This window comes from Cricetulus griseus, chromosome 2 (genome assembly GCF_003668045.3).
Source record: "Cricetulus griseus strain 17A/GY chromosome 2, alternate assembly CriGri-PICRH-1.0, whole genome shotgun sequence".
NCBI lineage: Eukaryota > Metazoa > Chordata > Mammalia > Rodentia > Cricetidae > Cricetulus > Cricetulus griseus.
The window spans coordinates 459,327,736-459,355,616 of NC_048595.1; the positions used below are offsets into that span (position 1 = coordinate 459,327,736).

The 27,881-nt window shown below is 46.7% G+C and overlaps 1 protein-coding gene across 3 annotated transcripts; it reads right to left on the bottom strand.

Moving 5' to 3' along the window:
- Window positions 1–16,150: 16,150 nt before the first annotated feature.
- Tgif1 (TGFB induced factor homeobox 1) lies at window positions 16,151–27,784 on the bottom strand. 3 transcript variants are annotated; one of them, XM_027397816.2, is made up of 4 exons: window positions 27,646–27,784; window positions 27,006–27,197; window positions 20,107–20,333; window positions 16,151–19,118 (listed from the first exon to the last, which is right to left on the bottom strand). In XM_027397816.2, the coding sequence occupies exons 1-4, from the start codon at window positions 27,701–27,703 to the stop codon at window positions 18,543–18,545; spliced, it is 1,053 nt and encodes a 350-aa protein (XP_027253617.1). In that variant the 5' UTR covers window positions 27,704–27,784; the 3' UTR covers window positions 16,151–18,542. The 3 variants fall into 3 exon arrangements, with proteins under 3 accessions (XP_027253617.1, XP_027253619.1, XP_027253618.1); XM_027397818.2 differs by lacking the exons at window positions 27,006–27,197; window positions 27,646–27,784 and adding exons at window positions 25,032–25,220; window positions 25,468–25,623; XM_027397817.2 differs by lacking the exon at window positions 27,006–27,197 and having other exon boundaries at window positions 27,646–27,783.
- Window positions 27,785–27,881: the final 97 nt, after the last annotated feature.

Sequence of the window (27,881 nt, forward strand, 5' to 3'; positions counted from 1 at the left end):
CAAAAGGGTAGGTAGCCAAAATGGCTGGATTATATAGGTAATAGCCTTTGTGGGGAGGGCAGCCCAGCCCCTGGGCTGGAGAGTGCAGGGTAGAAGGTATAGAAGGTGAGGCACCATATACCCTGTAACAACTGAGGGATGCTGGGAGAACCTAGAGGTCAGGCCAGCTTTTGATGTGTAAAATAGGCAAGTAAGCCATTTGTCCTGGTCTGAGACCTAAATGTATGCCTAAACCACGCATTTCTGCAGATAGAAAACCCCTGCTCCAGCTGGAGAAGTTAAGAGCACTGGCTGCTCTTCCAGAGGACCCAGGTTTGATTCCCAGCACTCACATGGCAGCTCATAACTGTAATTTCAATTCCAGGGTATCTGGCACCCTCATAAAACATACATGAAGACAAAACACCAATTCACATAAAACAAATAATATTTATAAGGGAAAAAAACAACAAAACAAACAAACAAAAGAAGAAAACCCCTGCTTTTGGAAGGAGAATCAGGAAATGTCTGTTGTGGAAGTGCGAATTATTCACTGTGTTTACTGCTCTAAAGACTGGGGGGGCTGGGAGAGTGGAGCCTACGAGTGGTGCTGAGCAGTTTCATGCAGTAGCCGACTTTATTCAGAGTATCAAACAACTTATATTCTGAAGGCTGGAAGAGTCCGTGAGTGAAGCATGCACTCCCTCATCTGCATGCAGGAGGGCAGGCAGCAACAGCAAAGGCCTCTCAGAGTCTGTGCAGGACACACCCAGGCACCAAATTCTCAACACAAAGGAGATTTATTACTCCAGGGGGGCAAGCAGGGAGGGAGGGAGAGGCTGCAAAGGAAGAGAGCAATCAGTAGCAATCAAGCAAGCAAACAAATGCTTTTTGTTGATGTTTTTTGTTTTTTTGAGAAAAAGGGAGAGTCAGTGCTAGGGTTAGTTGGTAAATCCTGACTGGACAGGTTAGCTGTTATGATAAAGTGCTTGGGGTGTGGGGCTGGAAAGATGGCTCAGAAGTTAAGAGCACTGGCTACTCTTCCAGAGGTCTTGAGTTCAATCCCCAGCACCCACATGATGGCTCACAACCATCTGTAATGAGATCTGGTGCCCTCCTCTGGTCTGCAGGGACACATGTAGACAGAATACTGTACACATAATAAATAAATAAATAAATTTGCTTGGGGGACCTTAGTGGATTCCATGGCAGGGTGACCCAGGCAGGGACAAACATGCCACGCAGACAGAGCTTAAGTGAGACGTTTTATTAGAAAGAGGGGGGGGGAAGGGTAGAGAGACAGAGAGAGGACAGAGGAAAAGTCCTGTCTGCCCCAGGGGAACAGGGAGAAATTGAGCCTAAGGGGCAGAAGTCTTTCTTTTAAAGGTGTCCTTTGCACCTGCGTGTAGATACTCAATCATGGAACCCTGGGCTGACCAGACAGAGGCAGGCCAGCATAATGCCTGAACCCTTACATTAGTCAAATAATGAATTTTTTTGTTTGTTTTTTGTTTTTTTGTTTTTTTCGAGACAGGGTTTCTCTGTGGCTTTGGAGGCTGTCCTGGAACTCGCTCTTGTAGACCAGGCTGGTCTCAAACTCACAGAGATCCGCCTGCCTCTGCCTCCCGAGTGCTGGGACTAAAGGCGAGCGCCACCAACGCCCGGCCAAATAATGAATTTTAATTGTTGGACCAACCGGCTAGCTTTAGGAAAGCAATCTCGTGGTTTTTAGCGGAAGGGTGAGGGGCACAAAACCTATCTGTGTCATGTTTGCCATGCTTGGGCCTGTGTTTGCCATGTTCAGTCTTGTTAGAGACCTTAAAAGCTGAGCATGGCAGGCAGGCCGTGTACGGCTGCATGTGGCAAAAATACGTTTTTCCTTAAAGGCATGCAAACAAATGACAACAGCCTGTTGTAATGAACAGTCTGAAGTAAACCCATTCCTATCCGCTACATCTGGGAGGAGCAAGAAAACACATTCCAAAAACAATTCTGTCCCAGCTCTCGGGAGGCAGAGGCAGGTGGATCTCTGTGATTCCAGGCCACCCTGATCCGTATGTAGCGAGAGTTCCAGGGCAGGCTCCAAAGCTACAGAGAAACTCTGCTTTAGAAAGAAAAAAAGAAAAGAAAAGAAACAAACAACAACAAAACCATTCTGTGTTCTGAAGAAACAGATGTCACAGATTATTGTCTTGTTTTGATTTTTGAAACAGGGTTTCTCTGACTCTCAAGTGCTGGGATCAAAGGCGTGCGCCACCCACCAGGAGCCAGCCTCTTACTTTTTCTTGGAGTCTTCTCTCGGGCACTCCAAATTCTCCTCACCTGACTCCATTCTTGGACCGTGTTCCGACATGACTGCATGCTCACTCCTACATGCCTGGCCCGTGGAGTTCTGGGATGAGGTGTTGAGTGCTCAGCTGCAGCGAGCGGCACAACCTGTTGGGTCCTGAGGTCTTGACCATCGCATTTTGTCATCTTCCTCTGTATCTCATTCACAACCAACAACCCCAAAGCCGGCTCACACACGCATGGGAGGGTAACAGGCCTTGCAGCGAGTGCGTGTCAGATAAGCCTGTTACATGTACACCTGAGTAACCAGAGATGGTAGTCATAGTCCAGAAAGGGAACGCTTTTCATTCAAGCCAGGAAAAAAAAAAAAGTGATATTCGAGAAACATGAACGAACAAGGAACCCTGCCACCGCATTCTTTCCAGCTCCTGTGGCTGCCCTGTGTCAGGCAGCAATGATCGAGAAGGTGGGGGCAAGGCCGGATCACTGTAAGAGCCTAACTCTACTTCTTCCTGACTCGGAGTATGTTGGTGACATTAATACCGTAGGAGGAAAAACAAAACAGTTTTACTACTGTAGGGTGTAGCTATTTGGTTTTGTTTTAGCTTTTCAAGATAGAGTTTCCTCTGTGTAGCTTTGGAGCCTGCCCTGGAACTCCCTGTTAGACCAGGCTGGCCTTGAACTCACAGAGATCTACCTGCCTCTGACTCCCCAGTGCTGGGATGAAAGGCGTGCGCCACCATTGCCTGAAGGATGTAGCTATTTGTAAGAACCGGATACGAAGATGCTTGATACTCATACAAGTGGGGAGACTGAAGTTTGTAGTTTGGGAGATTCCACGTGTAATGCAGAGGTCTTATGTTTCCATTCAAAGCTGGCAGTGTCCAAGAGGGTGGTAAATGGTAAGAACCCATGCTACTGACTAGGGTCGCTCTTCTCTACTGCAAACGCTATAGGGTAGGTAGAAATCACAGTGCATGGAAAAGGGCGTCTGGATACCTGGTTTTGCTTTGTGTTTTTGAGACAAGGTTAAATGTATTTCAGGGTGACCTCCGACTCTGTGCACCCTGAGGGTGACCTTGAACTCCTGATCCTTTGAATCCTCTCTTGGCGTTTGCGTTTTTGATTGGTTTTGTTGTGTTTTGCTTTTTTTCTTGAAACGGGAGTCTTGCTGTGTTGTCCAAGTTAACTTCCAACTCCCGGGCTTGACTAAGTCTCCTGCCTCAGCCACCCAAGTACTTGTAAAGTAGGTACCCAGCACTTGAATACCTCCCACAGTTCTTCTCCAAAATTACATTTTATTTATCTGTGAGGGATGGAATGGGTTCATACCACATGTGAAGGTCAGAGGACGACTTGAGGGAGTTGGTCTGCTCCTTCTACCACCTGGGGATCAGGATGGGCAGCTAGAACTTTACCATCTTTCTGCTCCTGATGGTACTTTTGGAAGGAGCTCTATGTGTGTGTTTTGCATGGCACCTGCTGACTCCAGAATTGTTGGGGGGCTGGGTGTATACAGACGGACGTGAGTCCTAGAGAATTCAGGCTAGAGAGAACTTTGCGGGTATGTGACCTGCAAGCTCTGGGCCTTGGGTCTGTTTCAAGGTTTCTTAGAGTTTGCTTCCTATCTTCCCACACACACACACTTACCCAGCCGGATTCCCACCTCTGACCAGCCTGGGGCTGGGTCTCGGACTGTAGCTCAGTGGTGGTGCTTAAGATGTACAAGATCCTGGGTTTAATCCCTAAGAAAAGGTAGGAAGGAAAGAAGAGAAAAAGGAAGGAGGGAGGGAGAGATGGAGGGAGGGAGGAGGAGAGGGAAGAAGGGGTGGAGACAGAAGGGGAGTGGAGGGGAGAGGAGGGGAGGGGAGGGAACGGAAAAGAAAGAAAGACTGTAGTCTTTTACAGTCTTCCCCTCCTACATCCAGGGTCGAACACCTTGCCTGAGCTTGGCAGGACTTGCCTAGATCTCTGGCTGCCTGGAACTAGTCATCTGCCCACCGGACCGCAGCACACCCTCTTACTGTTCCTCTCTGACCTGTCCTCGACCCTCCACCCCGCCCCCCACTGCTGTCTACCAACTGTTTCAGGGCACACCGCTTCTGCACACCAACTACTCCCACCCGAAGCATAAAACTTGACTCTCAGATTTAATGTTTTAACACAGATTGCTCTTTTCCATGAAGTGTCAACCCTAAAGTTTGCAATGATCCTTTGATGGTTTTGTTCAAAGACATACATCATTTCATTGTCTTATCGTGGCGCCTGTGCTGCTTTTTGTCGACTCAGCACAAATTAGTGAGAAGGGGGGAACTTCCATTGAGGAATTGTCTCCATCAGCTTGGTCTATGGGCGTGTCTGTGGGGCATTTTCTTGATTAATTTGATTTAGGGGGACCCAGCCCACTGTGGGCCATACTACCTGTAGGCAGCTGATCCTGGGTAGTGTATAAGAGCAGGCTGAGCAAACTTCTACTTGAGTTTCTACCTCCAGGTCCTTGCATTTAGTTCCTCACCCTGACTTCCCTTGGAGATGGATTGTGATGAGGAAGTGTGAGCCAAATAAACCCTTGCCTCCCCCAGTTGGTTTTAGTCAGTGTTTGTCACAGTATCAGAAATCAGACTAAGACACACACACACAATGAAGTTACAAAGAGCAAGGTTTTGTTTTGGTTTTTTTGTTTGTTTTTTACGTGTGTGTGTGTGTGTGTGTGTGTGTGTGTGTGTGTGTGTTTCTGTCTAGGGTCTCACTATGTAGCTCCAGTTATCCTGGAATTCCCTATTTAGACCAGGCTGGCCTTGAACTCACAGAGATCCAACTGCCTCTGCCTCCCGAGTGCTGGGATAAAGGCCTGCACCTATATACACAGCAAAGACAAGTTCTTTAGAGCAAAACTGAGCAGCCAACAAACTGTCAAATTGTCCAGTGACCCTCCCTGGATCAGGGCCAAATCCTGCTTCCTCTTACTTGACTGTGGGTGAATGTCCTAGCCTTGCTTCTGCCTTTTGGCTTCGGTCTAGCCCTGATTTGCTCAATCCCCTGCCTGTCCTTCTCCAGGTTCTGTTGAAGCTGAGCTGTCTGTCCTTCCTTCCCTCTGTCCTTAGGACTTCATAAGAGGAAGCAGTATGAGAGTATGAGGCTTCAAAGGCTCTCATAAGCTCAAGAGAGCTGGCTGTGACTAGTTCAGTGAGGACAGAGCAACCAGCGTCTCTCAGACAAAGGGTTTTGTTTGTCTGTTGTGTGTTTTTGGTGCTGGGATCTACCTTGGGGAGGGGGGTTTTCACACATTTGACCAGAGCTTTACCCCTGAGTCCAGACCAACCCCAGTTCTTTTTATTGTTTATTTATTTATTCTATAGGTGCCAATGTTTAGTCTGCATGTGTGTGCACAGGCCAGAAAATGGTGTTGAGTTTCTAGGACCTGATGGTACAGTCAGTTGTAAGCTGCAGTGTGGGTACTGAAACTCAGGTCCTCTGGAAAAGTAGCCAATGCTCTTAACCACCTTAACATATCTCCAGCTGCAATTCCCATTCTTAAATACTCAAGGGTGGTTGGGTCCCTCCAGGGCAGAACCTCTAATTTGCTTTTACCTTCTCCCTTTGGCCAGCCTACATGGAATACTCAGAAGTGACTTCAGTTTACCTTCTGTGATTTTCCAACAACTTTGAAGTCTAGTGAGTTTTTTTGTTTGTTTGTTTTTTGTCTACATACAGAGCTAGTTCCAGGGCAGCTGGGGCAGTTACATGGAGACACTGGATCTCAAAAAAAAAAAAAGTAGCAGGGCATTGGTGGCACATGCCTTTAATCCCAACACACTGGAGGCAGAGGCAAGTGGATCTCTGATGGGGGGACGTCCTTCTGTGTATGTTTATCTTTCTGATTGTTGAATAAAGCACTATTTGGCCAATGAGGCAGCAAGTTAGGTAGGATTAGGCGGGAGTCAAGGAGGATTCTGGGAAATGTAGTAAAGTCTTGTGATCCAGGCAGAAAGTGACATAGCAGGCAGACTCAGAATATAAGCAAGGACAAGCAGGAAGTTGTTCTCGTCCTCCTTCTCTGTGGAGCCACCATGTGATCTGCCGGCAAGAGGGGATGCATATGGCCGGCGTCCTCAATAAGATAAGTATTATAAAATATATAGATTAATGACTATGGTTGATAATTAAGATAGAGCTAGCAGATAAGAAATCCTAGTCATTGGCCAGCAGTATTGTACCTATTATAAGTCTCTGTGTATTATTTCGGGCACCCACATGGTGGTGGGGCTCAGGTGGCTAAGCGGAAAGACTTATCATTACAGATCTCTGAGAGTTTGAGGCCAGCTTGGTCTACAGATCGAGTTCCACGACAGTCTCCAAAGCAATACAGAGAAACCCTGTCTCGAAAAACAAAACAAAAAAAGTAACAAATAAATAGATAGATAAAAATAAATACTAATTTGTAGAAAAAGAAGTCAAGCTTTTCAAAGGTTCCAAATGATTCACTTAGAAAGCTCTAAATAGCTTACAGGGGGAAAGTTTACCTCACATCAGCCAAGTCCTGAGTTCAAACCCTAGTACTGTGAAGAAACAACAACAACAACAAAAACCTTGCTTAAGCCACACTAATCTAGTGTCGTGCCCCCCCACCCCCCACCCCGCTGTTGCAATATGAGCCATTGATCCGGGCCAGGAAGACAGCTCAAATGGTAGAGCACCTGCCACCACGCCCAAGGACCTGAGTTCAATGCCCTAAAGGAGATGGAGGGAGGAGCGAACCTTTTCAAGTTGTCCTCTGACCTCTCTCTACACTTGCCAAAGTGTGCACACTAGATACTCAAATGTTAAGTTTTAAAAAGTAATTTTTTTGAATCCTCAATACTATTAAGATCCCAGAACCCCAAATTATTTGGGCCTTGAAACAGAATGAAAATCCAAAGACAAATAGGGACTAAAATTTGAGAGCAAAAAGATAGATGATAGATAGCTAGATGATAGATCGATAGATAGATAGATAGATAGATAGATAGACAGACTGTGTGGATAGACAGACTGACTGTGTAGATAGATCCAAACTTCAGCCCACGTCCCGTCTATGGAACTTATACTGCACTTAAACAGCTGTCTCCCTGGTATAGACTTCCTCCAAACTGGTGGCCTTTCACATCCAGCTGCTGGCCAGCAAGCACTAAGTGACATGCCCACCAAAACATCCCTCCAAAAAGAGCCTGAGCCGGTGCCCCTTTGTCAGAAATCTGAGTCACAGAGCGGCCCAGACCCCTTTCAAGCTCACACAGGGTTTTGGGTGGCTGCACAGAGAGGGGACCAGAGCACGATGGTCAGTCCTGTGGGAAGCCAGGCGGTTGTTGTAAGCACCCAGGGGGCAGGCGCAGAAACAGGAAGGCCGAGATTGCAGTCCGCTTTACAGCTCTTTTGAAGTCGCCGGAGCCAGCTCGGGAAGCCTGCGGGCTGCGAGGGAGCGCGCTGATCAAAGGTCCCTCGGCGGGCTCAAATTAACACGGAGCTGGCGAGCCGAGCAGCACCTGCCCGCGGAGAGCAGCAAACCGGCTCATCTTGTCCGGAGGAGGTGAGCCCTTTCAGAAAGCTTGCCCGCGCTGATGGCTCCAGTGCTGTCTGGGTCGAAGGGGAAAGGCGTGGTCTGTTTTCTTTTCATAGAGGTATATATTTATTTTTACAGTGGGCTGTGCAACACTAGAGTCCCCTGGCTCCAATTAAGTCCCCCCTTCCAAAGCAAATGGATGCGTTGGGGTTGGGAGAGAGGGATGGATGGAGTGGCGTTGTCATAAACTCGAGCTGCACTGTTGTCCCTTCATCTCTATTAAAAGTCGTAGTATTCATGTTAAGAGAGAAAAAAATGAGTAGAATTAAAGGGTCAAAATAAAAACAGAAACGGGGGGGGGGGAAGGTTGTGGGCTCAGAGAGCTGAGACCTGGAGAAGAGAAAGTACTAGGCAGTTTGCCTGAGTCTTAATACACCGAGAGGGTGGGGCGAGCGCCGTGAAGGAGTTCATTATGCGGACTCTTTTGTAGTTCTGGAGACTTAGGAAATCCAGAGGGTGTGTCAGCGCCTCCTCAGAGTCTCCCCAAGAAGCAGATGTGGTCAAAAGGAAGTGGAATGGGGAGAGGTAGACAACAACTACGAAAGGAGGTATTTAGGAAATAAAAATTTGTAAATGATCATTTGTCAAGGCAATTCCGTGTGTGCGTGTGCGTGTGCGTGTGCGTGTGTGTGCGTGTGTGTGTGTGCGTGTGTGTGTGTGTGTGTTTTGATTTTTCTTTGCAAGGCGTTTGATTTCCGGCATAGTGCATACACAGGATGAATCAGCAAGAATCCTCTGGTGAATGGGGGCTCATTAGAGCCCACTACCGCCGACAAACTAAACTCAAGGGAATCAGCTACCTCCCCCTAAATTGTGAAGTCTAAACGAGGTGTACATAAGATGCTCAATAAAATACAAATCATGTAATAAACGGTAATATGACATGTCCAATAAATATTATACTATTGCTTTTAAGTTAATCTGGCTTTGTTTCTCTCTTTAATGTATTGGGAATTGAACCCTGGACCTATGCAAGTAAGGAATCACTGAGCCACACCCCCAACTCTTAATCTGACATTACACTATCTTGGATTTACAGGAAGATAGTAGTTATTTTGAAGCTTATAAAGGCTTCACAAAAATCATGAAAAAAAGAGATTGTACTTTTTATGGCATCTTGATCTATGATATAAATTGTGAAATGATAGGATTGATAATTAACATATCAAGATTGTTCATTAGAAGATTTTTTTTTCCCCTAGACAGGGTTTCTCTGTATTGCTTTGGAGCCTGTCCTGGCACTCTCTCTGTAGATTAGGCTGGCCTCGAACTCACAGAGATCCCAGAGATCTGCCTGCCTCTGTCTTCCCAGTGCTGGGATTAAAAAAGTGAGCCACCAACGCCCAGCTCCATTAGAAGATTTTAAGTAAATGTTCTGGATTGTGTAGTTTGCTGTGCACATGGCCTTGAGGATTAAAAAAAAAAATTGGCTGTGTAATACTTATCTCCTTGACTTATAACCAGATGAGTCTGCCAGAAATTGAAAATATTCTAATTCAAAAGAGATTTAATACGCTTATGTAGTTTAGACATTTTTATTTTATATGCATGTGTGTTTTGCCAGCATGCAGAGGGTGTTGGGTCCCATTGGAACTAGAGTTACAGTCAATCGTTAGCTCCCTCATGGGTACTGGAAATTGAACCCAGGTCAATGCTCTTAACCACTGAGCCATCTCTCCAACCCTCACTTCTTGAGTTTAGTCTGGCCTATCTTTTTTGTTCTTTTGTGTTTTTGTTTGTGCTTACTGGGTGAGGATAGAAGCCAAGGCCTTGCCCTTCAAACTGAACTACATTTACAACGCCTTTTGTGTTTTGAGACCGGGCCCTTAACCTATGCTTTAATGAGTTGAACTCTGGTGTCATGTGCCCGGGTAACTGTCTCCCAAACCATATATCCACAATGCTGTATGCAAGGTACCTTTCGTTTACCCTCGTGGTCTTCTTGTGGCCAAGTGAGAGCTGTGACTCACTGTTGACTGCTCAGCATGACAGTGTCCTCACCAGCCTGGGAAAGCATCGAGGTCAGAAGTTATGAGTCTACTGCTTTCCAGTCATCAATGGGTCAACAGAAAGCAACCAGCACAAATTGGCAGCCATTTTTAAGGTAGCGTTCCTCCAGGTATGTACATTCCAAGACACCTGTTGGATACCCAGAGTCAGCAAAAGAGACTGAAGAATCCTGTCACATGGAATTGCTTTCTCCAAATTCTGTGTGCACAACCGTCCCCCTTAATCTTAGCTAAGTGCTTGTTGTGTACCATGTGCAGTGTGAGGGTGAGCGGGCAGAATTAGCGTTAACTTCTGCTTACTTCCTCAGAAAGTCACAGGTAGATTTGACCTCCCTTAGACATGGCCAACTACAGGATGTGACTTTTTCTACCCATATTGGGAACTTTCACTTTTTCACTTACAGGAAGATCTTTGCAAGCTACTCTTTGGTGTATGCTAATTGCCGTCATGGCTCCAGACACTTGCACCTTTGCACTGTGAACGATAGTGCTGCATGCCACCTGTCCCTTCGGTAATTAAAACAGGTACCAAGTGGGTGACAGGCAGGCCGCATAGCCCTTGTGTAGAACAGGAGGATGAGTCACGGGGTAAACTGCATGAGATTTTGTCATGCAACTTAGAACAGCATGGAATTTAAAACATGAGTTGTTTATTTCTTGAATTTTCTATTCAAGAGTCTCAGTCCTTGTTTGGCCATGAGTAACCGAAACCCAAACCCTAAGAAAGATAGCTAAAGGGAAACCATAGTATCTATTGGCTTTTCATGGGATCATCCAAATAAGTCTCAAAATTCATTAGAAAGAACTTAAAGTAATAAAATATTATTAGACCAGGCGACAAGAGACATACAAAACCAGAACAGCTATTTTTGTTTTATTTCAATTTATGATTAAAATTTATGAGAATTAGGACATATATCCTATATATTGTTGCATATGTGTATATGAAGTAATTTCAGATAAGAGTTTAATTTGTCTGCCAGTTGTTGTTGCACGCCTTTAATCCCAGCACTCAGGAGGCAGAGGCAGGTGGATCTCTGTGAGTTCGAGGCCAGCCTGGTCTACAGAGCAAGTTCCAGGACAGCCTCCAAAACAATACAGAGAAACCCTGTCTTGAAACTCTCCCCCTAAAAAAGTTTAATTTGTCCAAATATCATACATTAGAATGATATTAAATTAGAATCATAAATTAGAATCAAATTTCAACATATTCAAGTTCCAATAATTTTATTTTATAAAGATAGTATCAAGCCAGGGAGATGGCTCAGTGAGCAAAGGCTCTCCTCAGCAAGCTTTATGACACAGGTTCCATTAGAGAAAGAAAACTGACTCCAACAAGTTGCCCTCTGACCCCCATATATGTGGGGTGGTCCACACATATACACCACATAAAAATAAAAATGAAGATAAGTGAAATGGAGCTTGAAATGTCTCCCGAAATCTCCCCATGGTTTCCTTTTAATTACCTGCAAGTGCTGTTTGCTAAATGTCTGCCTACAGCAAGCAGTCTCTTAAAGCTGAGTAAATTTCCATCATGGGAACTGAGTCATGTGCAAGTCACCCCCACATGCTATCTCCAGGGTTGCACGGGCTGTTGGTGTCTATAAAACCCTTCATTCAGAAATCCTATTTCCTTGACATTTGTTAAATCTCTGTAAAACTTGCTATTCTTACTCATCGATTAATCACGCTTTCCTTGTTTGTTGGCTGTGCTACTGTGACCACTGCCCTATGCTACCTTTCCTTCGTCTGCCAAGCAGTTCTCTTTTCAACCTCTAAATCATAAAGTTCCGTCTATTTTTAATTACAAGTCATGGCTTTGAGAGGTCAAGACCCCACACATTCTCCCATAAGTGAGCTTAATAAGATCTAACACTCTGATCTCTACATATTACTTTTTGTTCTTTGACCACGTCTCAGAGATACATATTCATTTGGCAGGGCCTGGGGTGGTAGATAAAAATGAATCTTCACCTTCCTGAAGTGGCTTCAGGCATAATAGGGGCTTTGCTTCTTTTTTGTTTGTTTTTGGAAACAGGGTTTCTCTGTGTAACAGTCCTGGAACTCACTGTGTAGACCAGGCTGGCCTCAAACTCACAGACTTGCCTCTGTTTCCCAAGTGCTGGGACTAAAGGTGTGCACCACCACTGCCCAGCAACCTTTTATTTTTCTTTAGAGACATCTTCTCATTGTGTATTCCTACCCTGGCTGGCCTGGAACTCACTACACAACCAGGTTGCCCTCAAATTCACAGATTGCCTCTTCTCCCTGCCTCCAGAGTACTGGGGTTGAAGGTGTGTGCCACCAAACCAGATCCAAGAGTATAGACAGCTGGCATGCTGTCTTTTGAGTGGGTGACATTAAAGGACTGTGTTCTTCTTGGGCTTCTGTTTCCTAGAGTGCTGTTGGGTTCTTCCATCTGCCCAGCCTCTGCCCAAGAGTATAGATAACACCTACTAAGAGAAACAAGGGTGTGGGGCTTTAGCTCAGTAGCAGATCACAGCAAAACCAACACAAGGCTCTGGGTTTGGTCCTGAGTGCTGAAGTAAGAGAACTAGACAGGGAAAAAAGGGGTGGAGGGGATCAGGAGTTTAGGGTGAGCCTGCCTCTTCCACGAGAAGCCAATCCCTAGATTGGCTACATGTAACACCATCTGCACAAAGTAAGGCTAATGTAAGAGGTATTAAAGGGTTGCCGGGCGGTGGTGGTGAAAGCCTTTAATCCCAGCACTAGGGAGGCAGAGGCAGGTGGATCTCTGTGAGTTTGAGGCCAGCCTGGTCTACAAAGTTCTAGAAGAGAGTACACAGAGAAACCCTGTCTTGAAAAACAAAAACAATATATATTATTCATGGCAGAGGTTTTCCCAGCCCCAGGCCACAATAGTTCTTAAAACTTTCAAAGTAATTCTAATATTCAGGTAAGTGACTTAAATGGCTGTGCGTGGTGGAGCACAAGACTTTAAACTCAGCACAGGCAGGTGGATTTGTGAGTTTGAGGTCAGCCTGGTCTACACAGTGAATTTCAAGACAGCCAGGGATATACAGAGAAACCCTGTCCGAACACCAATATCCCACACACACAGACAACAAAAAAGGAAGAAATTTAAGGGGGCTAGAGAGACAGCTCAGCAGTTAAGAGAACTTGCTTTTCTTGCACAGGACCTAAATTCAGTTCCCAGCACCACTTACTGCCTTCTGTAAGATGCAGGAGATCTGACACCCTTCTCTGAAACCCTTAGACACCAGGCATATACTCGAAACGCTTATAGGCATAAAATAAATCTTGAAACAAAAGATTTAAACCAGGTATGGTAGTGGACAGCTGTAATAATGAGGCTGAGACAGAATTTGTCTAAGCCAGTCTGGGATGGTCAGGCTAGCCCCGCCCCTTCCTCTCCCACTGACTTTGAGTTTAAAGGCACAGTAACATTCTAATTTCCAGTAATACTAAACTCTTTTCTAGGCTAATGGCATTCGAGGTTACAATTACAAACTAGGAACAAAATATTTAACAAATAAAGAGCTAATTGAATCAGTCAGTGGGAAGGTGAATTTAGGATAGTAAGTCGAGTCAACCCCCTTCACAAAATAATCAAGCAAAATGTCAGCAAAACTGGGTAGAATCTGGAAAACTGTCTCAATTAAGAGAAGGGAATTTAAGCTGGGCATTGGTGGCACATGCCTTTAGACCCAGCACTTGGGAGGCAGAGACAAGCAGATCTCTGTGAGTTCAAGGCCAGCCTGATCTACAGAGCAAGATCCAAGACAACATCCAAAGCAATACAGAGAAACCCTGTCTCAAAAAACAAAAGAGAGAGAGGAATTTAAATGTGTACTCGCCGTGTAACCCTTGTTCTTCACACGCCTAGCCATGGCTGAACACTACAGCCCTCGTGGCTTAACATGTCATGGAAGAAGGCTGGAGTGATGGCTCTTGGGTTGCTCTCCAGAGGACCAGGGTTCATCCAGAACCAACATACATACACGCAGGCAAAACATTCAGGGAGATAAAGCAAGTAAGTTTACAAACTTATTTTTTTTTTAAAGATGTCATGGAAAGACTTGGGGGTGGACAAAGCAGAAAAGTTATGAAGGTTTGGGGAAACACTGTAGTTGCAGGGGCAAGTCTCAGCCTGTGCTGGGGAGAGCAATGCTCTTGGGGGTGGAGGGGTGGCCCCAGCCTGCAAGATAGTGAAAGGACAGGTTCAGACTTCAGCTACAAGAGTGGGATGGAAAACTGCCTGAAGACAAAAACTAACTCTTCAGAGGAATGTCATAGAACCATTTACTAACATCCCATCCACAATGCCAGTGCGTAGTTAAAAAAGACTGACCCCCAAAGTTGACCTCTCACTGAAGTAAAAGGCTACCAACGGAGACTTAGCCTATTATGACACATTACAATTGGCGGACAAGTGCTTTGAGGCTGCCGATCATAAATAGCCCATGAGAGACTGGGGTGACGGCTCATGGTGGGTAGTGTTTGCCATGCAAGTGTGGGAACAAGCTCAGAACTCCAGCCCCCACCATAAAAGCTCGAGTGGGCACAACAGCCCACCTGTAATCCAAGCACTCCGCAGTCTTGGTGATCCTCAGCGTGAGGCTCCAGGTTCAGGAGCAAACCCTGCGCGGTAAATAAAATGGACAGTGACTGAGAAAGAGCTTACACAGAAATCATATATAATTAATAAGTCAATGGTCACAATAGACTAGAAACGACTTTTCAGAAAGAAAGCTGGGTGTGCTGGTGTGCTCTTTCAATAACAGCACTCAGGAAACAAAAGCAGGAGGGTCACTTCAAGTCCCGGGCTAGCCTGGTCTACAAGGGGAGACCTCATCTTAAAACAAAGCATCAGGATCAGATGGGAGTCTGGGGTGTAGCTCCATGGTAAAGAACTAAGTACTAGCAGAGAAGATGAGGCCTGGGTTCTGTTCCTTGGCAAATGGAAACCTATATATATAAATACAACTTAAAATGACCTGAGATAGACCCAATAGCAGATTGAAGACAAAGAATAAGCTGAAAATTAACTAGATGAATTACTGAATTTGAAATATAGTGAAGATATAGACCTTATAAATATGTAAGGCGATCTCCGGTGACCTAATATAAGTTTATTGGCATTTTAGTAGAGAAGAAAATAGAAAATGTATTTTAAAAATGGAATGGCCAGCCAAGGCTACCAAGAGAAACCCTGTCTCAAAAGACAAAACAGAACAGAACAGAACAAAACAAACAAAAAGCTAACGGCTAAAACTTCCCTTATTTTACTTATACATCCAAGATGTTCAAGGAACTCCAAGACAATACAAAGCAAAGGTGAATAAAAACATAAGAAAACCCCACTTAGTCACATCAAGGTTCAACGGTTGAAATTCTAAAATAACACAGCCAAGCAAATAGACTCCACGTAAGGAAAAGACAAAAGAGGCAATAGCAGGTGTCCCCTCTGAACAATGGGGACAAAGGAAAACAAGTACCAACCCAAAATTCTCCATCAGTGAAAGTACACCTCCGAGATAAAAGTGAAATCAAGTTCAATAAAAAATAAAATATTCTCTCCAGGGGTGGCCTGAGAATTGAACTAAGGTTACTTAGGCTTGGTTTCTCACTGAACTATTTCATACTACACACCTGTAGGAGCTTCCTCCAGCTTAGGAGGAATGACAGAGATGCCACTTGAATTGACAGGAAAGTTTGGAAGGCACTGGAAATGCTAAACCAGTATTATTGGGGTTTTTTTGTTGTGGTTGTTTTGTTTTGTCTTTTTGAGAGAGGGTCTCACTTAGCAGCCCTGGATGGCTTGAGACTCACAGTGATCTCTCTGTCTCTGCCTCCCTAGTGCCAGGACTAAAAGCATACCCAACCAAGCCAGACCAAGCATATAGATGCATGTGTATTGTCACAGACACAAGAAAGCAAAGCAGATTAGGTGAACAGAACTTGCTGGAGACTTCAATAAACTAAAGATACATGCTATAATCCCTACAATAACTAGCCAAATTAGCAGTGCAGCTGGGTGCAGTGGTGAATGCCTTTGATTCCAAAACTTGGGAGACAGAGTCAGGTCGATATGTCTTGAGTTCAAGGCCAGCCTGAACTCAGTCTCTTAGTGAGACTATCTCTTAAAGAAACACAACAAATAAACTAACAGTATAGTTCATGACTGAAAAAAAAAAATAGAAAATACTAATAAAACTTCAAGGCAAAAATGGAGGAATACAAAGGAAAAAACAAGCATATACAGAGTACAAATATATCAGACAGCTGGGCATGGTGCTGGAAATATATTAGGTGTAAAGTGACTAAATACATTGATTCAAAGACAGATTAAATGAAAGAACCCAATTACATATGCCCTATGAGATGAAAAGTAAACAAATGAAAATGATACCATGTACACAGTAGACAAATAATTTCTATTTGGGTTTGATAGAATAGTTTGAGATAGGGTCTTAAGTTGCCCAGGCTGGCCAAGCTCACAATGTAGCAAAGCATAACTTTGAATAGAGTCTGGGATTACTTATATGTGCCACCTTGCCCAGTTGATGTCATGGGAGACAGAACCCAGGGTCATCTGCATGCTAGGCAAGCAATCTCCTGACCAAAGTTTTAAGTCTGGGTCTCAAAATAAATAAATAAATAAATAAAAATAGCCCAGGTAACTGGGCAGTGGTGGTGTATGCCTTTAATCCCAGCACTTGAGAGGTAGAGGCAGGTGGATCTCTGAGTCCAGACTGGTTTGAGTTCCAGGACAGCCAGGACAGAGAGAAACCCTGTCTGGAAAAGCAAAAACAAAACAATAAAAAGTAACCCAGGATGGCTTCAAACTTGGCTTCTCTTGCTTCTTCAGGGGCTGGGATTACAGGTGTGCTGTCATGCCTGGCTGATATAAAAGCTTATGAATGACATGTTTCAACATAATGGCTTATATTTACTCAATGTCAGCTATTGGAAACTAGGATCTGTAAGGAGCTCAAACAAGGAAAACTGCATAAACCATTAACCCTTACCTTGTCACTTTTTTTTTTTTTTGGCCGGGGGCCTTGTGCATTCCTTAGGCTTGAGTTATCTCTTTGGGTTCTCCTCACTGTCCTCTAATGTGATTAACACCTTAACCTGGGTAATCGTTCTGTTGGACTTAAAGTTAGTAACCTTTGACCCAGCTTTAACAACCTTCATTGTGTTTGTACTATGGTCAGGCAACCTTCTGACAGAACTGGCCCTAAATCGTTTCCTTTTGTTTTGTTACACTTCTAGGCTGCTGTTCACTGTCAAGATTTTCTGTTTCACTTACAAAGAAATTTTCTGAGTGTATCTTTTTCTGTAGCAGCCACTTTCACATTTGGGTAAACTTAACGGTGTGAGAATCTGCTGCTGTCTGAAAATGCCAAGCAGAAGCTGTGATGAACCCTCCCAACTTTGCACAGCTCATGCTGCGGGAGGGACAGAGGACAGGGCTTTTAACAACAAAGGAACTTCACAGTAAGCATGGCTTGGTAAGAATGGTTCTGTGGCATGTGACAAGCCAAAGGAACACAACCAATTCCCTTCTGGCCAACAAGGCTTTGTAAGTAATTTTCTATCCCAACAAACTCTACTTGTACATGGCATCATTTTTTCAAACTTATGACCTTGGAAAGTTTAATAAAACTCAGAATATCATCATAGATGGTACTTTCCTGGATTCTGGAAGATGCTTTAAAAGTGTATCAAAGGTGACAAATAAGCGCTGTACTCAGATGCAAAAACCTGTACCACCTGTAACACCAGAACAAATATTAGAAAGACATGAAAATTGCTTGTACTGCTTACTTGTAAAAAATTAAGCTATGACCAGTTGCTTGAAGCTTTTCGTTTAACATGGTCCTGTCTGAAATATGTAGGAACTCATTATTGATTTAGTGATCAGCTAACTAAATGCTGATAGCTCATTAGAATACAATTTACCATTCATCTCTAAGTAAGACTGAAGGGACCAGCTCCCCCTCCAATCAAGAGTAGATATCATACATCCTGTTTATTCATACTGGTCTGTTGTCCACAGCTCTTTAAAAGCAGTGACACACACCCCTAAGTCATAGTCCTCCCTGCCCCCAACTTCCTGCTCATGGGTGCACTATATTCCTACTGGGCTCTTAGTGCTTCCTTCAAGAAAATACTCTTTGTTGCCATAACTTTTAAAGAAAATACTTTATTACATCATGAAAAAAAAAAAGATATCCAACAACTATATTCATACTTGCTTGAATCTAAAAAAAAAAAAAAAAAAAACTGAAAGTTTACTCATTAGACTGTATGTGGGTATCCTGTTCCACATGGAAATAGACACTACGGCTTCTAAGTATTGCACAGTCTGGAGAAGAAAAAAAAAAAAAACATCAAGGAGGGGAGCGGGAGAAGATCACATGATACTGGGAACATCTCACATTCTGAAAAATCTACCAAGAAACATTTAAAAAAGAGAACCCTTTGTTTCTGCAGTAGCTTTAGTTTGTAGTTCTTGGAATGACTGTATTCCACTGAAGACATCTTAGTAACAGGAAGCTTCAATTGAGCAATCCCATGTGCAAATATTAATAGAAAAAATATAAAATAATGCATCTCTTGCCATCACCCTGACAATCAGGACCATGTTTTAGAGAACTGTTTTGTCTGGAAAAGGGTTAAGCTGTGAGTTTCGCCTGAAGCTCCATCTCTGCCGCCCGTTTGAGTGCAACATCCACTAGAAGCTGGAACCCGCTAAAATCCTGGTTGAGGTCCGGCGGAGTCGGGGGAGGAGTGTTGAAAAGACCACTCTGAGGGTTTGGACTCGGTCCAGATTTGCAAGTGTCCTCTGGGTACATGAGAGAGGTATCTGTAAAGTTGCCGGCTGTTATCTGCTGTACATCTGCGCTCTGTCCCACACTAACCGGCTGGCAGAGAGAGAAGGGCCCGTCTTTCAGTGCAGTCACAGTGGTATGGCAGATCACTGATGGGCGAGCCAAAATGGATCCCGGGGAGGAAGGCTTGGGAGACGCTGGCCTCCCTAGGGGTTGGGTGGGTCCAGCTGTGCAGGAATGAAACGGCCTCTCATCTAGAGCAGGCATGAAGTTTTTGATACCCATTGCAGCTTCCACAGAGCTAGCTTCGGAAATCTTGGCCCCACGGCGGGAGATCGTGAACTGGTTTGGATCTTTGCCATCCTTTCTCAGCATGTCAGGGAGGAGCCTGCGGCGGGCGTTGATGAACCAGTTACAGACCTGAAATCACAGGGATAGGCTTCAACACTTTCTCCACGCACTCAACAAACAGGTTCTGAAAACATCCAATGAAGGGTGCCTAACTGAAGTAAAGGAGGCGGAACAGGGCTTATCTGGACTGAGGAGGTAGTTCAATCAATGGTAGAACATTTGCCTAGTATTGGGGGGGAGGGGAGGGCACAACAGCAATGATAAAAAAATAAAATGCAGGGGAGAGACAGACAGACAGACAGACAGACAGACAGACAGACACACACACAGAGAGAGAGAGAGAGAGAGAGAGAGAGAGAGAGAGAGAGAGAGAGAGAAGCAGCCTGTCTGCCATAAGTACAAATTTGCTTTGGATGTGTCGTCATCCATGACCCTTTCACGAACAAGGAAAAGGTATACAACCTTAAACTTGACAACAACTTTAAGGAAGGCTCACCTTCAAGTCTGTTTCAACCTACTACCCACTGCCCTAGCATCTGAGTTAATCAACTACAGGAAAGCTTTTCCTGTATAAAAGAGGCCACACCCCCCCCAGTAACTGATTTCCCTCAGTTCAAATGACTGTGTCAACAGACATAACATGAATTACCTCACTGAGGTCTGTCCTTGTTTAAATATCAAACCAGTTTCCTGGGCAATAGAATAAGGTTTAACCTCCTCAATACACACTGCACAGGTTCTTTCAGCCATTGAAGGAAATGTTTCCTGACAGATGAGTGTCAAGTGTTTCTGTCCTCTATAAATAGCCAATTATTAGCTTTTCACACTATAAAGTCTAAAAGGGAAAGATCCTGCTTCTCTCTCTCTCTCTGGATGGGGGGGACCTAGGGAAGAGCTTAATGACACGACACATGGGAATGCTGTAAAATGTCTGATGGTGAAGAATAAAAGTGTATGCTGAGGTTAGGGGCACAGCTTGGCTGTGGTAGTCCAGCACCACAGCCCTGCACAGGGGTGAGGTGAAGCTCTTGGCACTAACCTTTAGCTTTCCCCCTACCTGCAGTGTAGATAGGTGTGTCTGCTGGGACAGCAGCGCTTTTTCTTGCTCTGAGGGATACGCGTTGTATCTGTGCTCGTACAGCCAGTCCCGAAGAATCTGGACAGACTCCTTGGGCAGATTGCCTCTCCTCCGTCTCTTGCCAGAGGCTGCTGAAGAGGAAAGGTCCAGGGGAACATCCATGCTGTCTTCATCCTCGGTGTCACTGCCAGACGCCGCAAGGATGCCTGAGAAAGGACAAGGCCCACCGTCACTCACTCTCATCAGCAGGGCGACCATCTCAAAGCATCTTTGCTTGGACTATTCCATCTCCTTGTGTTTTCTCAACTACTGAGTGTGAAGCTTTCAGCCTGGGCCTGGGTCTCCATGGAAAGGCCTGGAGGAGCAGTCAAGACTATCGCCACAAATGGTACATACATTCAACCAATTAATTGCCAGAGTCGTTCTTGCTGTGGCCAATTGAGATATAATTTCTTTCTTTCTTTCTTTTTTTAACATGATGCTTAGAAAAGACAAACTGCACTTGAAGGAAGTAAGTCATCACAAGAAGGGTGCTGGGTAATGTGGAACTGCACCTCACAATCTTGTCTTTAAGGTCATTGCTAACTAGAGACAATACTCCAGTGGACACATACAGTACATTTTAAATGCTTTTTTCCTTTCACAAAAGATTTGTTATGAACCTAGAATGCTACCCTACCCATCAGTCTTTAATTCTTCCATGACAAAGAAAATTGAATATGCAGCCCACAAAGGAAGCCACTTTGGTGGTAAATACTTTAATCCTACCAGAAATGTTAAGAATTCCCAAGCCCCACTGAGTATTTAAATCAAAGTTCAGTGAAAATTGAGGACAGTTTGACTTTTACAGACATTTTAACACCATTTTGAACTTTAAAATGTTTTGTCTAACAAGTGCTTAATAGCCTTTCAAATCCAAAAGTGACACAATGTAAATTTTATAACCTATGAAACTCTAGTGTTTGAGGGTGAAGTTCTCAAAGAGGTATCTTTTTAACTTTAAGCTTTGCATAGCTTTTTAGTCAATCTTAATTGAGTCTGTTTGCTGTTCTAGGAAATAAAAACATAATAGTCTTCACAGTGATACATCATCCCTGACGACTCCATGAATTTTAAAGGAATTTACTTTACAACCAGGAGCAGACTGACTTTGTTGACACATTTTTAGCTTTGGACTGCAGGGGGCAGAAGGTGCTGGAAGGCATTCCTACAGGAAAAGCCCACATCCAAAGACAAAGTAAAGCAAGTTCTAACAAAAGAGGCAGATGATTTTGCAAACTCACTGTAGCTTAAGGCTTAACAATAAACTTCCATAATGAGCCACAGGAACCATTCACGTTTAACCGCCATGCAATTCAAGTGCTCCCTCCTGAAGGTGCAATTAATGTTTCGAGAAAGAAAAAAGTCTAAAGAAGGTGATTTTAAAACCGAAAGTATTTCCACTGTACAGAATCTGAATTTTAAAAGTCCCATATTGAAATTTGGGTGAAAAACCATTAAAAAAAAAACCCACCATTATAAACGAGTTCCTGTTTCACATTTGCTTTGATAACCAAGGAAATCTTGCTTTTAAACACGTCAGGTTAATTGGGTAGCTGTGAGCATTGGAATAAAGCAATTTGCTTCAACTCACCCAACTTCAGAAAAGGCAAGACACTCTATTCCCTGCCCCCTCTTTTTACATCTAGGAGGGGAAAAGTGTGAAAGTTTGCTCATTGAACAGCCAATTCCCAACTGTAAATTGGCAATAACAAAGCGCCTGAAACAAAACCCCTCTAACGCCTGCCCTTTGATCTGATCGCTTGAGTTTGACAAGAAGCACATTCTTTCAGAATAGGTTTAGGGACACAAAGCAGGTTTCAGTTAAGCAATGCCAAACGGCTACCTCTGTTCATTTGAGAAAGGAAAAAAAAGGGAGAGAGAGAGAGAGAGAGAGAGAGAGAGAGAGAGAGAGAGAGAGAGAGAGAGAGAGAGAGAGTCTAGACTGACAGACAGGCCTTCTTTACAAGTATTTCCAAAGCACACACAAAGGCTGAAGGAACAGGAAGTTAAGACTCGGTGCCTTGGGCAGGCCAGCTGATATGTTCAGCCCTGTTAGACCACGTTTGCTACTGTCAGGGCTGTTTTCATTAAAACTCCCTCCCGATTGTGGCTCGACTTGGAAAAACAAAGGCTTTTTTCCTTGTTACTCATTTCCTACTGTAACAGAGCTTTTGAGAAGCTTCCCGGTCAGGACTAGTTTCCAATAGTCTCGCTTTGCTTACACGTGGGGAGGGAGCGAGGCGGGCGTGGGACAGAATCACAAGTCTTTTACTCTACCCACATACAAGGAAAGGTTCAGAAAGCCACAAGATGGCCCGCGGATCCATCCATCCCATGGCTCTAGGAAGCATATCTTGCTTCTTCACTTTCTTTTTCTGAAGCTCTGAAACCTTGGGGTTGAGGGTAGGAGAGAGCTTGGATTTTAAAGACCTAATGCAGACTGGAAAAAGTGTGTGTGTGTGTGTGTGGTGGAGATTAAAGGAAAGACTTAAGAAACAAACTTAACAAGTCTCCCTTTGGACAAGTAACTCAGATGGAACTTCACACCCAAGTCACTTAAATCCACAGAGCCGCTCAGCCCAGTCCTAAACTGATTCAACAGGCTTGGAGACCCCGCCAGGACACTGGGGGCTTTCCTAGACGAGCCTTCTTCCAGCCATTTCTGGAGCTCTTTCGGGCCACCTCGGCTTTCTACACGAAGGCACTTTATTATCAGACCAGTCTTTGTTCTAAGTAAGTAGAAAGGGTGTTCAGACTTTCCTAAAACAGACAATAGGCGGGGCAGGTTTAAGCAGTCCTGGCCCAAGGACAGGGAAGCTTACCCTCCCCTCCCAGGTAGTCTCAGGCAGGGATGGGGGGGGCGGGGGAGGCAGGGCTGTGGAGGCTCGCAGGAGAGGGAGGAGCCCGAGGAGAGCAAGCAGCTTTTGTTCTTTGGAGTTCTTTAGCCCCTCCAGAAGCCCGCTGGCTAACTGTACGAGTTAGCAACCGAACTGGGCCGTGGTCCCTAAGGAACTCGAAACGGGGCGGTGCGGCTCATTGCCTCAGGGGTCTGCCCCCATCCAGACCATGTGCTGGGGAAGCCTAAAAAGGGAAAGGAGCCCTGACCACCTCAGCAGTCTCGGCTCTCTCCCCCCACCAGAAGCCCTGAAGCTGCCGGCCGCAGTAGCAGCAGCAAAGTTTCCCCTCCAACACATCATGGTTCATTGTTTCCACGAGCTGGGGATTGACACGCTCTGGGCCGGGGACCTCTGATGTTTTCCCCAGACATTGCATCTGGGGAAGGGGACACCCAAGTGGGTGGTAACTGAGAAAGAGGCCCCCTTCCCCACCCACGGAAACCCAGTTTTGCCTTCCGCACCGCTCAAAACCAAAACACCCTCATGTAGGTGCCTGCCATTGAACCGGAACGCCTCCCACTGGGTCTAGATCTGTCAGTCTTGTCAAAGGGTGGGTGACACGGCTCTGCAGAGGTTCCCCAGCCCCACCCCAAGCCTTCCCCAGGACTCAGTTAAAACTTTGCCCAGCTCTAAGCGCCCAGTCTTCCTTGTCCCAGGACGGAGAAGGGCAGGGAGGCCTACTTAACCCAGTACCGGGGGTCTTCATGAGTTCCCTATGTTTCAGGGTCTCTCACGGAACTACATCGGAGGAACCCCAGGGTGTATGTGTGCGTGTGCGCGCGCCCCGCGGTGGCCACCGTAACCGTGTTCCGTTGGAACTGCAGTCGTTGGAACTGCAGCCGCGGTCTGGGTCTGAAAGAATGTGGAGTAACAAACTCGAGGAAGCTCTCGGGCATGCGCAGCAGCGACCCCCCCCCCCCGCCAGCTTCCCCAAGCCATTAACTTCTGTTTTGAGCCACTCCACATAAATCACAACAGAAAAGCCAACTCTAGTCCACGACTCAACGAACACTCGAGGGACCTCCCAGTCAGGGACTCTAAAGTTAGCTTCAAAAGGGACTTCACAGTCTTTTGACCTTTCGGGAGGTTTTTTTTTTTTTTTTTTCTTTCCCTCCCCTGTGTATTTTGTTTTTAAACCAGACTGACTGACTGACGGCAAGTTTTAGTTGTAAAGCCTGGTGGAAACAATGACAGCCTCATTCTTTGCACTCACAAAACCAAGCCTGCTTGTCACACTCGGGACACATTTTGACTGCATGGGACAAGGTCTCCTAGATTCATCGTGGGAAAACTTTTAGAAACTAGGGTAGTTTTAAAAGTCCAAGTCCAGCTTTCCAAAGCTATGCTCGCCCTCAGACGATGTGTGGGCCCGGAAATCACATTCCTTTGATAGTGAAACACACACACACACACACACACACACACACACACACACACACACACACACACACACACCTAAAAAAAAACAGTACCAGGGTCTGATGAGCACCCGGAACCGAACTTTTAGACAAAAGGTAAGGCGGCCAGAATGAGCCAACGACCCCCCCCCCCGGTGGGGGGAGTGAGGTGTGAGGGTCTCCTTAAACAACCACCCCGTACCCCTGTGTCCCACAAACTGCAAGAGAAACCACGCGGCGGCTGGGGTGAGCATGGAGTGTCAGCGAAGACAATGAAACTTGGAGGCGCACAAACAAGGCACTGAGCGCGTTTCTTGACAACGCGCCAGCAGCGTGGTGAGGCTGTCTTCCCCACAACAGCCCCTCGTGTTGTGTCTAGGAGGAAAAGGCACAGCAACTGCCATTGAAGACACAGCCTCAACAAAGACAACGGCCACCTCTCTCTAGCCCGGGTGCCACTGGACGGAAAAGTCCACCAAAGTCAGTGTCCCCCCGGCCCAGCGCGGACGGACAGACTGCACATGTCCCGCTCTGGTGCCCAGGTGCTCACAGCACTCCGCAGCCTTACCCTTTTTGCTTTTCATTCTGGAACTCCAGTCCCAGCGAGAGGTGAAGCTGGGGTTTCTAGGGACCGGCAGTCCGAGAGGCGGGGTAGGGGTGAGCGATGATCCTCCTCTACGGGCGCTCCGGGAACTTACAGGAGAGTGTTCCAGCCACTATTGCTAAACAAGGTGCTTTGGGTCCCAGGCGCTGGCTCCTGGGTTTGGAATTCAAGTGACACTTGGGCTTCCTCCAGCCAGGATCTTCTGGCAGTCAGCCGGGGGCTCTCCCTGGCCCAACTCACTCCCCTCCCTACTCAGCTCCTTTGTTTCCCGCTTCTCTCCGCGCACCTCGGCGCTGTCAGAGTGAGAGCAGAGGGAAGGTACAGGAGGTCCTGCCTCCGCCCCCAGCAGCCCGCCCCGTCCCCGCCCGCCCAGCCGCTCCTCTGCCCCTCCCCCCCGCACCTTCCAGCTCAACAGCCATGGTCGGGGGGCCGCGGTCATCGGTCCCTCTGGGGTGGCGGAGCCCAGAAACAGGGTCCTGCCTGCCTGCCTGTAGGGCTAGTACAGTCCACATCCCTCAGCCCTCGGCGGCCACACCGATTTCTCCTTAGGGGCCTTTCCTCCCGAGCGAAAAGTGCATTTAGTTTGCAACAGATGGCGACAGGGTTAAGGACACCTCTTCCCCCCATCCAGTCCCGTCCACCCCAGAGAAGAAAAGACACCCCCACCCTTGTTTTTGACAGCTGCCCCAAACTTCACTTGTCCCTGCTCCAGCCACAAGAGGCAGCGGTTTCTGACTCAAGGGGTGGGGCACCGGAGGAAAAGTATTCCGGACAAGAACCAACTTCTTCCAGAAGGCGCAGCTGCCATTGACACGCGGGCGCGGCAACGGCGGGGCGCACCCTTCTCCTCGTGGACTCTTCTTGACAGAGGGAGGGGTGTGTGTGTGTGTGTGTAGGGGGGGATGAGACACAGACATAGGCAACCTAGGCGAATGTCCCCCCGGGCTCTGAGTTCCGGATTGGATTGCAGGACAGTTTCGAAATCTAACACATTGCGGATAGACGCTTGTCATGCTCACATGTTCTTTAAACGACTCAGCTTGGGAATAACCGGGGAGCGTGTGCGCCCCGCTGCCCCCCCCCCGCAGCTACGCCTTTATAGAAGAGGGGTGACCACGCGGGGGAGGGGGGACTGCTCGTCCGTTTCAGTAAACAGTGTCTACTTTGTGGGCTACAGTGCCCACCAGAGGATAGCCCCCTCCACCCTTCAGTATTTCAAACAGAAACTGGCCATTAAGTACACACTCGTTCCTATTGGTTTATTTTGCTTGAGAGGGGAGCGCCAATAGGAGTTCCCCCATGACTCCCACCCCCCAATACAACCCAGATGCTGTCTTGGCTGACTTCAAGACTCGAATGCCCGCACTTCTGGGTTTAGTTTTCACCTATGCTGGATTGTAGAAGAAAAAAAAAAAGCAAGCAAACCAACTGTAACATGTCACAGAAGACTTTCCCCATTACCTAAAAAAAGAAAAAACCCAAACGTAAATAAGCCGAGCGGCGACGTCAGCGCGGGTGTGTGTCTCCAGTTTCGGCTCTCTGTGGCTGTTCTGGTTTTGTGACCTCGGTGGAGATCCGGCAGGAGAAGACATCCCGGTGAAAACAAGGTTAAAGCCCGAGACACACTTAAGGCGGCCACGGGATGACCCGCTAGACTTTGGAGTCTATTTACGATCACGTTGGAAATTAAACCAAGCCTTCGCCGCGCCCCCTTCCCAAAGACAACCCCTCTGGAGAGCGCGTTAAAACCCAGAGTCAAAGAAAGCTTGGGGTGGTTTTTCCAAAACGAACCAACTGCGGGGGAGCAGTCACTGTGAGGCAGGAACCCAGAAAAACCACCCCCACCCGCAAGCCGCGCGCGCCCTGGTGGCTGGCAGAGAGCACACGCGGAAACAGGCGCAGGAGGCGGTTGGAGGACGGTGTCCAGGGAGAACCCACCGGCTGGCAAGCCCCTCTCTGCAAACTGCCCCGGGGCGCAGCGCTTTCCGGGACCTGGCTGGCGATGACTCAGCGGCTGCTGCAGCGCCCGCCCGGGTGCGGGACTGATGTGGTGCGGGGAGGGGGCTGCCTTCTCTGGTTTTTGAAGGGTTGTTTGTGGCTGGGATTGGTGGCTCACATCCGCTGGGGAGTCTGGAGAGGAGGAGGAGGAGGAGGGGCTGGACCGTGTGAGTGGCAGGAGTCCCGTCCAGGCCCGGCGGTGACTGCCTAGTGGCTTTGTTTGCTAACTTGGACAGTGGCTTCGGGGCCACTTCACGGAGCCCGCCTCGGGTCGGCTAAACCCAGCCGCCTCCGCGGCAGCGCGAGGCCGAAACGCTCCTTTCCCGGCGGTTGCCCCCTCGTTATGCACACAAAGGTAGCTTTCTTTCTTCTTCTTCTTCTTCTTCTTTTTCCCCCCTTTCCCCCCCACTCTGCTCCCAGTCAGCCTGGCTCACGAATGCCATCCGGCGGGCGGGCAACAGAGATGGAAACCGGGTTTACGGTTTGAAAACAAACTTGACAGGGCCAAGCGGGAGGGGTAGAGGGGAGTAGAAGCCTCTTTCAAACGGGGAGGGGAGGGAAAATGCAGAATACAACTCACCGTGACGCGAAGGCCAGCTGGACCCCGCCAAGGCACACCGTCTGCTCGTGTAAATCATCTCGAGGCCGTTAGGAAGCCAGAACGCGCGGGCCGGATTCTGGGATCAGCTGGAGCCTTCTGGCGCCCCTCCCCCTCCCCCCACCCCGGAGGCCGGAGCAGAGCTCGTTAGGAGCTTCGCATTCCTGCGGGACTCTGCGCCCGCCCTGGACAGCTCCGGAAAGGGGAAACGACTCCCC

Excerpts from the sequence above, each read along its gene's own strand:
- Tgif1 (XM_027397816.2), bottom strand. The coding sequence starts at position 27,703 with ATGATTTACACGAGCAGACGGTGTGCCTTGGCGGGGTCCAGCTGGCCT. Across the intron at positions 27,198-27,645 it reads CAGCTGGCCTTCGCGTCACG|ACTCCCCAGCGGATGTGAGC; the intron begins GTGAGTTGTATT and ends CCTCCTCTCCAG. Across the intron at positions 20,334-27,005 it reads AGAGAGGGGCTTGCCAGCCG|GCATCCTTGCGGCGTCTGGC; the intron begins GTGGGTTCTCCC and ends GTCCTTTCTCAG.